Source organism: Paroedura picta, chromosome 7, assembly GCF_049243985.1.
Source record: "Paroedura picta isolate Pp20150507F chromosome 7, Ppicta_v3.0, whole genome shotgun sequence".
NCBI classification, from domain to species: Eukaryota; Metazoa; Chordata; class Lepidosauria; order Squamata; family Gekkonidae; genus Paroedura; species Paroedura picta.
In genome coordinates this window covers 21,242,085-21,255,493 of record NC_135375.1, presented here as the reverse complement: position 1 = coordinate 21,255,493, position 13,409 = coordinate 21,242,085, and the positions used below count along the sequence as shown (strand labels likewise).

Genomic DNA, 13,409 nt, shown 5'->3' with positions numbered 1-13,409 from the left:
TGCCGGACCCTGAACGTTTCCACAGGGCTTGCAAAACAGAGCTGTTCTACCAGGCTTATGGTTGAGGCCTATAATATCACTGAGTTGAACTGGCCTCCCTATCAAAGCCCCAACTGTACTTCTCTGCCCCTCTCCTCTTCCCTCCTACTGAATCCCAGAATAGGCACAATAAAATCAGAGTCCAGTAGCACCTTTAAGACCAACAACAGTTTATTCAAGGCATGAGCTTTCGAGTGCAAGCACCCTTCCTCAGACTAGGCAATTATGGATGAAATTGTTTTAAATGTTTTAGATTTTTAATAAGTTATTGTTTACCTTTATATTCAATGTATTTTTTTTAATGGGGTACCCCACCCTGAGTCCAAAGAGAAAGGGCAGGTAAAACTATTTAATTTATTTATTTATTAAAAATGTATTATTATTATTATTATTATTATTATTATTATTATTATTATTAGAACAACAACAATAACAACAGGGGAAAGGGGATGAGGGTGGGCAATGCTGATGGAGGTACACAAATTGTGACAAGGCCAGGCTGAGGGGGGACTCCCATTTAGTTCTAGACCGGCTATGAGGCAGCAGCAGATGAGTTTTAGGGTGAGGCAAGCCCCCTCCCTGCTGAGGCCATGGAAACAGGAGTCCCAAGGAATTGGGCCTGGCATACCTTCCACACCTAGCTGTTTTGAACACAGAGACTATTTATTTTATTTATTTATTTATCATACTTCTATACCGCCCTCCCCGGAGGTTCAGGGAAAACTACTTTCAGCTTTGATTTTCTCCTCCTCCTCCTTACTGGGTGGGAAAAATAGGTTTAGGTATCTTTATCACACAGCATTCCCATAAATCTAAGGGTGAAACTCAATTCTGAGTTCTTCCAAATACTGGAAATAGCTCTTAAAAAAGAAAAAAAACACCCAAATTCCATTAACCTGTGAAGCCGGCTTAGTGTAGCAGGTAATAGCGGAGGCCTCTAATCTGGAAAGCCAGGTTTGATTCTCTGCACCTCTGCCTGCAGCCAGCTGGGTGACCTTGGGCCAGTCACAGTTCTCTCAGAGTTCTCTCAGTCTCATCTATTTCACAGAGTGTCTGTTATGGGGGGGGGGGCAAGCGAAGGCGATTGTAAGCCGCTTCTAGACTCCTTTGAATAGTGAAGAGTGGATATAAAAACCCTCTTCTTCTAAGTACAAGTTTTCATGTTCCTTATGGCTGACACTCAGTTTGCATTAGGGGAAAGATTGCTTTCAATCTAGGCCTCCAGCATGTGGGTAGGAAAGCCATGTACTCTGTGCAAATGCTTCATCAGACGTAAGACCCCACAAAGCATGAGTGAGGGACATTGGCATGGAGTGACTGGTTTGCTCTCCATGATGGAAGGGAGATGAGCTTGCTTCCTCCCTGTGTCTGTTGAAGGACAAGTCCACATATGAGCTGGCACGGCATCTTCCAAACAGCTGTTGAGCATTCTGCTCACCCATAAAAACACAGAGCTGGAAAGGACCCCTGAGAGTCATCTAGTCCATCCTCCTGCACAACGCAGGAAATTCATAGTTACCTCTCCCCTCATTCCCCCAGTGACCTCTGCTCTATGCTCACATGTGACACCTTTTATAAAGTTCATGCCCTCACATAATTACCTCCTGCAACAACAACAACAAAATCAATCTTGGAAACTGCATCTAGATAGAATTCCTAGGAGGAATTCCTTAGTTCACAGCAGGCATTCTGTGCCATGATCCTATCAACATCAGTCAGGGGCTTGCCATGACTTCTGGGATTGCTGCTATGGCAAGCCACCCTCAGTATTTCATTTCCCCAAAACAATGCTCTCGGGAGACAGCAGACATTGCTCAGTCTAAGCTTACAACTGTCTTCTCCCACAAGAGTTTCTAACAGGATTGGTAGCATATTTTACAGGACCTTCCCCTTTCAATTGCAGGGGGGGAAACAATATTTCACAAGGTCTCTCTTGCTTATTTCCCAGACAGAGAGGATATCTCCAAAAATCCTGCCTCGGATTATGCTGAGGCAATAATCTAAACGGCCTTTGCTTTGTTTTGAGTACCCAAGTTACATTACCCACCAACCCAGACAAATTTAAATGACAAAGTATCTTCACTTATACACAAAAGTAAGATCCAACTCATTGCCTCCCAAAAGATTTAGGAGTCAACTCGATACGAATGCTACCAGCAACAAATCCCACAGGGTGAAAGACAGCCTTGATAACACACTGAAAAGAACCCATCAAGGGAACTGAATTGAGTTATCAAGCGATAGGAATAAAAAGCTATTAATCCAATCAAAAACTTTTCAAGATTTACACCATCACGTGAACGTTTGCTGCGCTTCCCATCTGCTCACTCCATCAACATTATCATTTTATCTTCAAACCGAGGCAATATAAAACATGGAACGTCTTGGCTGAATAAGGCTTATTCTTAATGTAATGAAGTTTGACTGCAGGATTCAGAGCTGAAAAGCTGCTGTTTGGAGCTTATGAGACAGAAACTCTAAAGCCCTAGAAATCTCCCACAAAGTGAGAAATCATCCAGTCCTTGTTATGGTAGAGCTGAGGTAAAGGTAAAGGTATCCCCTGTGCAAGCACCGGGTCATGTCTGACCCATGGGGTGACGCCCTCCAGTGTTTTCATGGCAGAGTCAATACGGGGTGGTTTGCCAGTGCCTTCCCCAGTCACTACCATTTACCCCCCAGCAAGCTGGGTAATCATTTTACCAACCTCGGAAGGATGGAAGGCTGAGGCAACCTTGAGCCGGCTGCTGGGATTGAATGTCCAGCCTCATGGGCAAACCGCGCATGTGCATTTGCGGCCACGCATGGCACAAACGTGCATGCATGGATCTGCCACACATGTGTGTTTGCGCATGGTCTGCCGCGCATGCGCGGCGCCCAGATCGCCCTCCCCCCCCTCCGGTCCGCAGCCTGAAAAAGGTTGCTGACCACTGCCCTAGACCATGCTTTTTCAACCAGGGTTTCAAAAAACCCTGGAGTTTCTTGATGGCCCTGGAAGGGTTTCTCAAGTGGGTAGGATTTAATTAATTGGTAATATATATATTTTTTTAAGTATTAAACATTTATTGGGTGACAGGCAAGGGAGGGAACAGAACTATTTAAATCAGAGTACAAAATGTTAGGTGTTCAAACTATCATGTACATATGTGCCCCAAGACCACTCTACAGTGAATGGTACACACCTGAGGGTTTTTATCATTCCACTTCAGTTCAAAAATGGCAAATACACACACATTTACTGTAGTATATATGATTGCTGAAATACCAAGAACTGCTACAGCTAAGATCAAAGAACTAATACAGATCAGAGAGAGCTTTTGATAAGTTTCAAGCTCCATGTGTATTTCATACATTCTCATTCTATCGTGAAATTACTCTCTGTGCTCTCCGAAGACCTTATTTTCTCCCGCGCCTGCTTTTCTGGGCCACCCTGTTAGCTTTTCATATCTCACAAAAACCTGGTCTTTATCCAGAGGCCAGAGAAGCAATTGCTGATATGTTTGATGCTGGTCAGAGCCTTCTTTGGAGGGAGGATGAGAAAGAAAAAAAGCAAGAGCTTGTATCGAAGACACATTAGATGAAATCGGGCTTTATCTCTGTATCTACCGCATGGCTACTAAGACACGTTTGTCAACCTGCTTTCTGATTCAAAACTTCAGTCCATTAATATTTCTTTTCCCAGCCTAACCCCAGGAGTCTGGCAGAAAGAGGTATACTTGACCAACGCCATGCAGGGAAACTAGTCTTGAATAAGGCTATGTGGGGTTACATCCAGATCTCACACAGTGCGATACTTTCTCATCTTTTGTTCCTTTAAAGACCTGAAACTGCTTTGTAACTGCATTACCATAACTTTGCCGTTCCTGTCCGGGCCCAGAATACTAGGAAGTAACATGTAATAAAAGTGATACAAATATGGGGGGTTTCAAAACTCCTGATGGTATATGCAGAATGGTGCGAAGCCCGTAAAAAAGCAAAAAGTTAAACTCTGTACATGGAAAATCCGAATTCTGCACCAAGGGAACTTCTACTACAGGGTGCATAAATTATGCAAACCAGGAAGATACGGACCACTTCTTTTACCTCCCATGGATTATTCTTACATTAATAAATAGCATGGTTTATTCTATCCATTAGCATAATAAGCCTATCTAACCACTAAGGTCATTTTTTGAGGTCTGACTTTGGATGCTGTAGCCTTCTGTCACTGACCTCTGCCTCTGGTTGAAGGCCACTGCATCATTGGCATTTCCCCAGCAATCCCTTCTTCCTGCCCTGTTTTCATTACTGTTTTATGTGTTTTTAATGTGTACTTCAGTTTTGGTTTTCATTTATATGAATTGCTTTTTTCAATATGTTTTCAATAGTATTTTAGCTGTCTCGATGGCCCTGACTGGGCAGAAAGGTGGCGTGTGAATTTTGTAAACAAAAACAGAACAAGTCAATGTTAGTTGTCTATCTTTCTCTTTCCCCAAGGATCCCAGTGGTTCACCCTGCTTCCATTTTTGCCACAAAACAACTCTGTGAGGTTGTTTAGACTGAGAAAGACTGACTGATCTAGTGTTACTCAGGTCACTTAATGGGTAACTGGGGCTCTGACCCCTGGCCTCCCCATTCCTAGTCCAAGTTTCTAACCACTACACTGCATGGCATAAAAAGGTTATGCATCATACAGTAGCCGCACCCTTAACTAATGCAGATCTTATTTTGTTGAATTTCTGGTTCTTGAGATATCAGCAAGTGTCATTCTTCCCATCATATTTCTGCATCCATAAGGGCTAGAAGCATCAGAAGTTGACTTCTGTGACCAGCATTACATTCTGTGCATATCCAAGGCTTCGAAAGATTCACAGCAAGCCCACAGAACTGTTGCAATGGAGTTTTTCCTTCTGAGAAATCACCCACTTTTATCCAAGGCTCAGCCTTTCTCAACTTTTTACCATTGAGAAACCCCTGAAACATTCTTCAGGCTTTGAAAAACCCAAGAAGTGGTGTGATTGTGCAACATATGGTTAGAAGGCAAAGCTGTGTCCCCTCCCCCCTCCGGGGGCCCTCCTTTTCCCATTCCCTCCAGGCCCATCATAGGCCATTTTGGGAATGGGAAGAGAGGGCAGGTTGGCTTGACCATATATATTAAAATAAAAATATATTAAAAATTAATTAACCCCAATCCATTCAGGAAACCCCTTCCAGAGCTGTCAAGAAACCCCAGAGTTTCACAAACCCCTGGTTTAGAAAGCCTGCTCCAGATAACTTAGTTACATTCTGACAAAAAGCAAAATGAAGACGGGCAGATCAAAGTCAGTCTTAAAACGTTGATAGAAAGTAACTCATATTTTCCTTTCTTTGATCCAGATGGGAATCACAACATGTTGCACTTACCTACATCTGCCCCACTGAGAGCTTTGCCCAAAGGCCAGGGCCGCATGTCGATGGCCTTCCCGTTGATATTGAGAGACTGGACGCACCCTTGGTAGCCCCGATTGATTCCCGTAGACCTCACTAGCCAGTAGGCAGTGGGAGCACCTCCAAGATAGAAAGGAGTCCGGAAAGTAATCTTGCTGTATTGACCCTGGGAGGAGGAGGAAAAGAATCAACTACAGATAGGAAATTTGGCGAGAAGAATATAATTAAAACAGTTCAGTTATTAGCTATTTCATGCCGCTCATCCACAGAACTCCAAAGGGGGACAATATGGTTCCCAAACATTGACCCAACTCAGACAAGTCTAAGACCACATGTTGGGAAAACCTCATGAGCCCATGACATTATATTGCATCAGACTACTGATCTATCAGTGTCACTACTACATGACCAGCAGCATCTTCTCCAAGGTTTCTGGTCTTTCACATAACCTACTTCCTGGTCCTTTCAACTGGAGATACCAAGGATGGAATTTGGGACCTTCTGAGTACAATGCAATGTTCTGCCACTAAGGCATGGCTAGTATCCTATGATAAAACAGTTTGAAACCAAAACTCAGTCTAGAAAGGGTTTCAATTCACCAGAAACACTCTGAGGAAGAAGAGGCCAAGTTTCATTGCTGTGCCTTAGATTTAGTCTTTGAACTAACTGGAAATCTGGCTACCTAACAAGTTTTAATTAAGGTGTAGTAAACACTGTGGGAAAAGAATCAACTCTATGTTCTTAGAAATTCTACTGTGTTGTGATTCCATGCATACTATGGAAAGGATCACTTCCAACCAGTGTCTGGAGAACATTCAGGATGCAAAATGACTCCTCAATCTCTCCTCCCCCCCCCACACACACACACATGCACACCCCCTTGACCTTGTTTTGACCAAGCACATGCACTCCTATACTTTATTTATTATATTTTAGCCTGGCCTTCCTTGAAGGCCCAGGGCACGTTACAACATAAAAGCATATAGCTTAAATATATTTTTTTTAAATTAAGATATAAGAATCTTAAACTTTCAAATTCTTAAAATTAAAAAAAAAAACTGCTTTGCCAGAAGCCACCCCCTTGTTGAGAAAGGAGGAGGAGAACAGTGTTTGAGAATGTTGTTTCTCAGACGAGGATTAATTGGGTGGATTTGGGCAGGGAGGCCAGCTAAAATTCTGACAGGTTTCAACCATAGGCCTGGTAGAACAGCTTTATCACACATGTCCTATAGAACTGTGGAACATTACCTATGAAGGTCTTATTAACTTCTAATTTTTATATAGATCCTCCACTTCCAGGAGCAGACACCCCTGATTTGGTGTCTAGACCAGGGGTAGTCAAACTGCGGCCCTCCAGATGTCCATGGACTACAATTCCCAGGAGCCCCTGCCAGCATTTGCTGGCAGGGGCTCCTGGGAATTGTAGTCCATGGACATCTGGAGGGCCGCAGTTTGACTACCCCTGGTCTAGAGACCTGCAGTGACAAGCTGATGATACTAGTTGGCCATCCCTTTTCTCAGGGGCCTGTTTGAACATCCAGCATGACATCATTGCCGTAGCTTTATCACCTTTGACAAACAGGGTGACTCACCTGAGATTTACCAGAAACCGGAGGGCTGCTATCCAGCTTAAGCCACCCGTCCGATCCGTCCCTGAACACAGTCACTCGGTGCCAGTTGCCCAGCTTAATTTTGTTCTCACTTGTGATTATCGCAATTCCAGTACCACAGTTGAACCTGCGAGCAACAGGTGACATTTGAGGATGGAATATCACAGGATGGCTCAGTTCAGACGTAACACAATAAACCATAATTTTAGGGTTTTTTATTTAGAATGTTTCTAAGGCTGCCTTTCTACTTGATACAGGGTTCCCAAGGCTGTGAATATCAAAAGCTTAAATGCATTTCAGACATTATAAACATTTCAGGCGTAAACTAAACCTATAAAGACAGAAAGGACTGTTTTATTTTACAGAGGGATGCCAGTGAGGGAAAGAGGAGATTTGGAACCTTACTTAAAAAAAAAAAAAAAAACCAAAACACCTCTTTGTGGCTGAGGGAAAAATAAGTAATGTATATTTTCCCACTGGGAATAAAAGGGATTTGGAGCTTATGATTGCCAGAGAGAAAGGGGAAGTGGGGAGGGGTTAAAAATCTTGTCCCCTCATGCCATTAGCCCCTAGAAATCTCATCCTAATAGTAGCTACAACTTGTGTGAGGGGTGTGTGTGTGGGGGGGGGGGAGGAAAATTCTTCAAAATGCAGCTTCATTTCCACCTGAAGGGTCAGGTGCCTGTACCACATTTATCTTTTCTTTACTGCCCTCCAAATCTCTTTCCTTTCCCCACAGAATATATGGCCTCCACCGGCTACTGTCTAAAAAATAATATCCCCATCTACAAGAGAGAGACTACCAACTTTCAGACATAGTTTGGCAATGCAGGGATAGTCGAATCAGACCTAGCGCTATCATAATAATTTCTCTTGGGAATTCTGCTGGCGCCCTGGAGAGAGCAAGTGTTGTATTAATAATGGCAGGTTTCTATGCAGGAAATTCAAGCAGCTGGAGAGTTGATTGACAAGGAGGCCCCAGCAGGAGATGCAAAAACGAGAAACTTGCCATACATTTTTTCCCCGGCTTGGCCTCCAGTCCTTGGGTTTGATTAAGGGAAGTCTGAAAAACGGCCTTGAAGAGTTTGCTGCCCATACTCTTATGCTTGCAGAATGCACAATTGCGAATAACAGAACGGAGTTATCTACTCCTGCTCCTTGCAAAATCAGCCTTGCCAATAAGCCCATCAGCGTTACTAGCCCGTACACATTTTTACTAGCTCACAGTTTATCTGTAGGTCGCCGTCTGCCACTTCACAAAACACATCTCTGCTTGATCAGCTCAATTCCTAAATGAGGCACACGAGTGATGGTTTAGAAGCTCAGGCAGTGAATGACTCCAAGGCCCGCTTTCTAAACCTCCTTGTCACCTCACCGGAGTTCAAAGGCCTTTGTGATACAGACATATCGGAATTCACTAAAGCAGGGGTAGTCAACCTGTGGTCCTCCAGATGTTCATGGACTACAATTCCCACGAGCCCCTGCCAGAGTTTGCTGGCAGGGGCTCATGGGAATTGTAGTCCATGAACATCTGGAGGACCACAGGTTGACTACCCCTGCACTAAAGCATTGGTCCCCAACCCCCCGTTGTCGGACCGGGACCGGTCCGTGGATCAGTCGGTACCGGGCCCTGGCTGCTCCTCGTCCTCCTCCCCGGCTGCTGCTTCGGGGGCTGCCCTGCCACTCTGCCACCGGCTCACCTTTGGCTCCGGCTCCGGTGGGCGCCATGGCTGGTGCTCCCCCTCGGCGTGACACTGCGCAGCTGCTGCTGCCAGCACCCCTCAGTGGGTGGCAGGAAGTTCAGGGTGCCGGCGGGAAAGCAAGTGGAGCAGGGGCTCAGGCAGCGGCGGCAACATTCCTCGGCAAAAGACTACCTCCCCCCCCCGCCCCCGGCCTCAGTAAAATTGTCAAACATTGACTGGTCCCCGGTGATAAAAAAGGTGGGGACCACTGCACTAAAGGATTCTCGCTTGGAGTCTTGATCTTCAGCATTGTAAGTTTATGTCGGACATTAAGCTTCCTCGCCAGTCAAACAGAGCCAACGTAAATGTTTCTGGGTGCTTCATAGCCTTTTCAGAAAGGACTGAGCACTGCAGAAAGCAATCTCTTTATCAGAACTGCTGTCAAAACTTCCCACCATGACCTGGTCTGAAGTAGCACAATAAAATCAGAGCCCAGTAGCACCTTTAAGACCAACAAAGATTTATTCAAGGCATGAGCTTTCAAAGCTCACACCTTGAATAAATCTTTGCTGTTCTTAAAGGTGCTACTGGACTCTGATTTTATTGTGCTTCCAACATATTGTTGTTAGTTATTGGAAAGAGATTCTCCTTTTGATCTTCTCTACACTTAATAATAAGCAGGGGAGGCATTTGTTCAGTTCAATCAGGAGGTGGCCTTCTGCATAACAAGCAGATCCTCTTCCCAATGGGATGAAATTAATTCAACAGAAATTCCGTCTAAGCATCTGGAAGAAGTTCCTGACAGTTCGAGTGGTTTCTCAGTGAAACAGGCTTCCTCGGGAGGTGGTGGGTTCTCCGTCTTTGGAAATTTTTAAACAGAAGCTGGATAGCCATCTGACAGAGAGGCTGATTCTGTGAAGGCTCATGGGGGTGGCAGGTTACAGTGGATGAGCGATTGGGATGTGAGTGTCCTGCATAGTGCAGGGGGTTGGACTAGATGACCCAGGAGGTCCCTTCCAACTCTATGATTCTATGATTCACTTAGCCATCAAGTCCTGTGTAAGTTTCCACCCTAGGATTGCGGCCACAGGTTTTTTACCAGCAAAGAGGTCAGAAAGCAGTTGTCCGGCCGTCTACCTGAACTGAATGCTTCGCCGGACGACTGCTACGGACATGAAGTCGCCACGCCCATGCTCGTTCTCTCCGCAGTAGAGAAGCAGGCCATCCTCTGCTTCAGACTGACAATGCAAAAGCAAACAAAAGATTTAATGACACTCATCACTCCCCAAAACACATTTAGATACCTAAGTGGGGGACAAACCTTGCATTGTTTTGAAAACCCAAGCTGTCTCCATTAAAACACTGAGAGATCTATCACCCCCCCCCCCCCCCCGGTCGCCCATTTCATTTCTTTGTATATTTGTTTCTCTTATTTCCCCCCTTTTCACTGCTGGCTTGGTTGATCAGTTTGCATTTCATACGCCCCCCCCACCCCCTTTTTTTTACAGTCAATTCAGATGCAATTTATACTGAGAACGGCCGCAATTCATGTGCACAATGCACTTTTAACGTATGGTGCTGATTTATCGACACAAAGAAATGATGTTCCGATCTCACAGGTATTATGGACCCTGAAAAATGGAATTAGGACTCTTCTGCATGCTCTTCACACAAAGGATGTGCTAAATCGCAAATTGCCCAAGTGGGACCTTGTGCATGATGTGACTTGGCACAAAAACAGAGAGACAGATCGCTTTGCGGTGACTTCTCTGCTCAAATTGTTTTGTGTAAAGTAAGCTTCTGATGAGTACAGCGCGTTAGGCTAGAATTGGAGACTCCTGGTTTTTAAATTCCCGGTTTACCCCAGAGCTCATTCAGATGATCCTGGACCGTAATCCGCCTAGCCCACCTAGCAAGGTTGTCATGAAGACAAACTGGGAAACCATGTACACTACCCTGAGCTGTTCAGAAGAAAGGTGGGCTAGCAATGTGATGGAGAGGGCACCAAGGGGCCCTCAGAACCACGAAAGCTCCAACAAAGCCCTTAGCTCATCCGGGAGCTCATTCCACCAAGTTGGGGCCAGGACCAAAAAGGCCTTGCCCCTGGTCAAGGCCAGGCGTACTTTTCGTGGGGCACAAACCACCAACGTGTTTAAACTCTGAGCGGGGTATAGGGAGTGAAACGGTGCCTCAGGTATGCTGGGGCCCAGACAGTGAATGGCCTTAAAGGTCAAATCCAAACCCTTAAACTACCTCTGACGTGCTAAGTTTCTATGCCTTGCCTCTATGGGCAGCTTTTTAAAGGGGCTTGAAGTAGAAGGGGGGCTATTGTAAAATTTCTGAGCTGCCCATCTCTGGCGCAGTCCTGCTCTCGGTTCTTCCTTGTTATCATGTTCGTATCGGTCAAAATAAAACATAACGTGGAAAATGTCTTCCTTTACACTTACCCTAAATTCAACAGAAATCTGGAACGTCTGGTAAGAATTTTTCAGAGGTTCAAAGGTAATGTATGAATAGCCAAAAAACTGAGGGTACTGGATATTTACATCTGAAAAGCAATGAGAACACAGTGCTAGCAAATAACTCCCAAGTAAAAATAGACAGACACTGCAGCACTAGAGAAGAAATTTCTCTGGACCACATCATACTTATCGGCAAAAGCTGACCACCTGCTCCTTTGCATTCTAACCTTTAGCAGACAATTCCCTTACTCCTAATTCTTTTCTCCTAGCAGCAGCTGGTATAGTCTTCTCATCCCAGGTGGTGTCTCTAATGAGGGCTCTGCTTCTTGCTTTCATGGAGAAGAATGCAGTATTTCATCCGACCAGGGTGTAGACAGTCCATTATCTATCAATATTTTTGCCTGTCCTTCCTCCAAGCAACCACTAACAGACACCTTCTATTCAAAATGGGGAAAAGTAGAGAAATTACAATCCATTTGGATACTCTCCTAGCAGCTGAATGACCTTGAGTAATTTAATAAGCAATTAAATTTTCTCCTCCACTCTGTCCTCACAAAAAGCTCCAAAAAGCTAGGTTGACTAAGATTCACCAGAATATTTCTAACTACAGAAGCCTTTCTCAACTTTTTTTACTGTTGAGAAACCCCATGAAACATTCTTCAGGCTTTGAGAAACCCCAGATGTGGCATGATCTGCGGAATATGGTTGGGAGGCATAGTTGTGTACAAGCTCACCTGGGGTGCCTCCCTTTCCCACCCCCTCCAGGCCCATCAGCCATTTTGGGAGGGTGCGGGTGGGCTGAATTGACCATATATGGCCACATCACCTGATAAATATTTAACAGATTTAAAAAAATATATACCAAATTAATTAACTCCCACCCATTGAAGAAACCCTTCCAGGGCTGTCAAAAAAGCCTGACCTACAGTGTCTCATCTGATTCTCAAGCATAGGATAGTTTTCACTTTGGTTCATTTTAATCTTTTGCCCTCTGCTTTGCCAGAAGGGCGATACCATGGTGTCCAATTCCACAAGTGGCTATCAGGGGTAGTCAAACTGCGGCCCTCCAGATGTCCATGGACTGCAATTCCCATGAGTCCCTGCCAGCATTCGCTCCATGGACATCTGGAGGGCCGCAGTTTGACTACCCCTGTTCCAAAGTATTCCAGGAAAATCAGATGAATAATAAACCTCCTATCTGCTAACCAACCTTGAGCCTGGAATCTCAGATACAGCTGCAAGATTCTTCTCTGTTGCCAGAGCCATTGGGCCACAGTGAGGACATAGGGAATTTTACTGTAAATATTTTCTAAATATTTTTCAATGTATCCTTTATATACAGTTTCTTCAAATTACTTTGTTAACATATGTCTGCTTTGCTGGTCTTTGACTGTATAAATGTAAAAAAAAAAAGAATGCAATGGGAAGCTGGAGCATCTGTTACCAAGCAGTTCTGCCTCAGTGTAAATGGCCTTGCTTTGAATGCAGAGGGTCCCAGGTTCAATCCCCAGCATCTCCAGTTAAAAGGACGCGTCAGTAGAAAAAGAAGGAGGGTTGGGTTTTATATACCACTTTTTTCACTGTCTCAAAGCAGCTTAAAATCACCTTCTCTTCCTTTCCCCGCAGCTGTCACATTGTGAAGTAGGTGGGACTGAAAGAGCTCTGAGAGAACTGTGACCAGCTGGCTGCATGTGCAGGAGCAGGGAATCAAATCCAGTTATCCAGATTAGTGTCCGCTACTCTTAACCACTACACCACCCTGGCTCTAGATCAGGGGTAGTCAACCTGTGGTCCTCCAGATGTCCATGGACTACAATTCCCACAAGCCCCTGCCAGAGTTTCCTGGCAGGGGCTCATGGGAATCATAGTCCATGAACATCTGGAGGACCACAGGTTGCCTACCCCTGCTCTAGATGACATGAACCATCTCTGCCTGAGAGCCTGGAGAGCTCTTGCCAGTCTGAGTCAATGACACTGACTTTGGTGGACCCAAGGTCCGAGTTATTACTAGGGAGCTTCATATGTTCACTCTGCTACTTAGCACAGCAGTCCAAGGAATTACATTCCCCAAAATATTCTTGATACGTATTCATCATAACCTAACAGTTGCCTTGCTGGGACATACCTAAGTCCATGCGGTCCAGCCCTTTGGTTTCCAGCTATCGCAAATCAGACACTCCAATGAATCTCACAAGCAAGTCACAAAGGAGAAA

The 13,409-nt window shown here is 44.8% G+C and overlaps 1 protein-coding gene across 3 annotated transcripts in view; it reads right to left on the bottom strand.

Moving 5' to 3' along the window:
* The window catches only part of EGFLAM (EGF like, fibronectin type III and laminin G domains), a 124,072-nt gene that overhangs the window by 33,017 nt on the left and 77,646 nt on the right, over nt 1-13,409 (bottom strand). For all 3 annotated transcript variants that reach the window (XM_077347009.1, XM_077347007.1, XM_077347008.1), the window contains exons 10-13: nt 11,182-11,282; nt 9,872-9,972; nt 7,035-7,179; nt 5,419-5,608 (exon numbers count right to left, since the gene is read on the bottom strand). In XM_077347009.1, the coding sequence (XP_077203124.1) occupies nt 5,419-5,608; nt 7,035-7,179; nt 9,872-9,972; nt 11,182-11,282 (537 nt within the window). The remainder of the gene's footprint in view (nt 1-5,418; nt 5,609-7,034; nt 7,180-9,871; nt 9,973-11,181; nt 11,283-13,409) is intronic.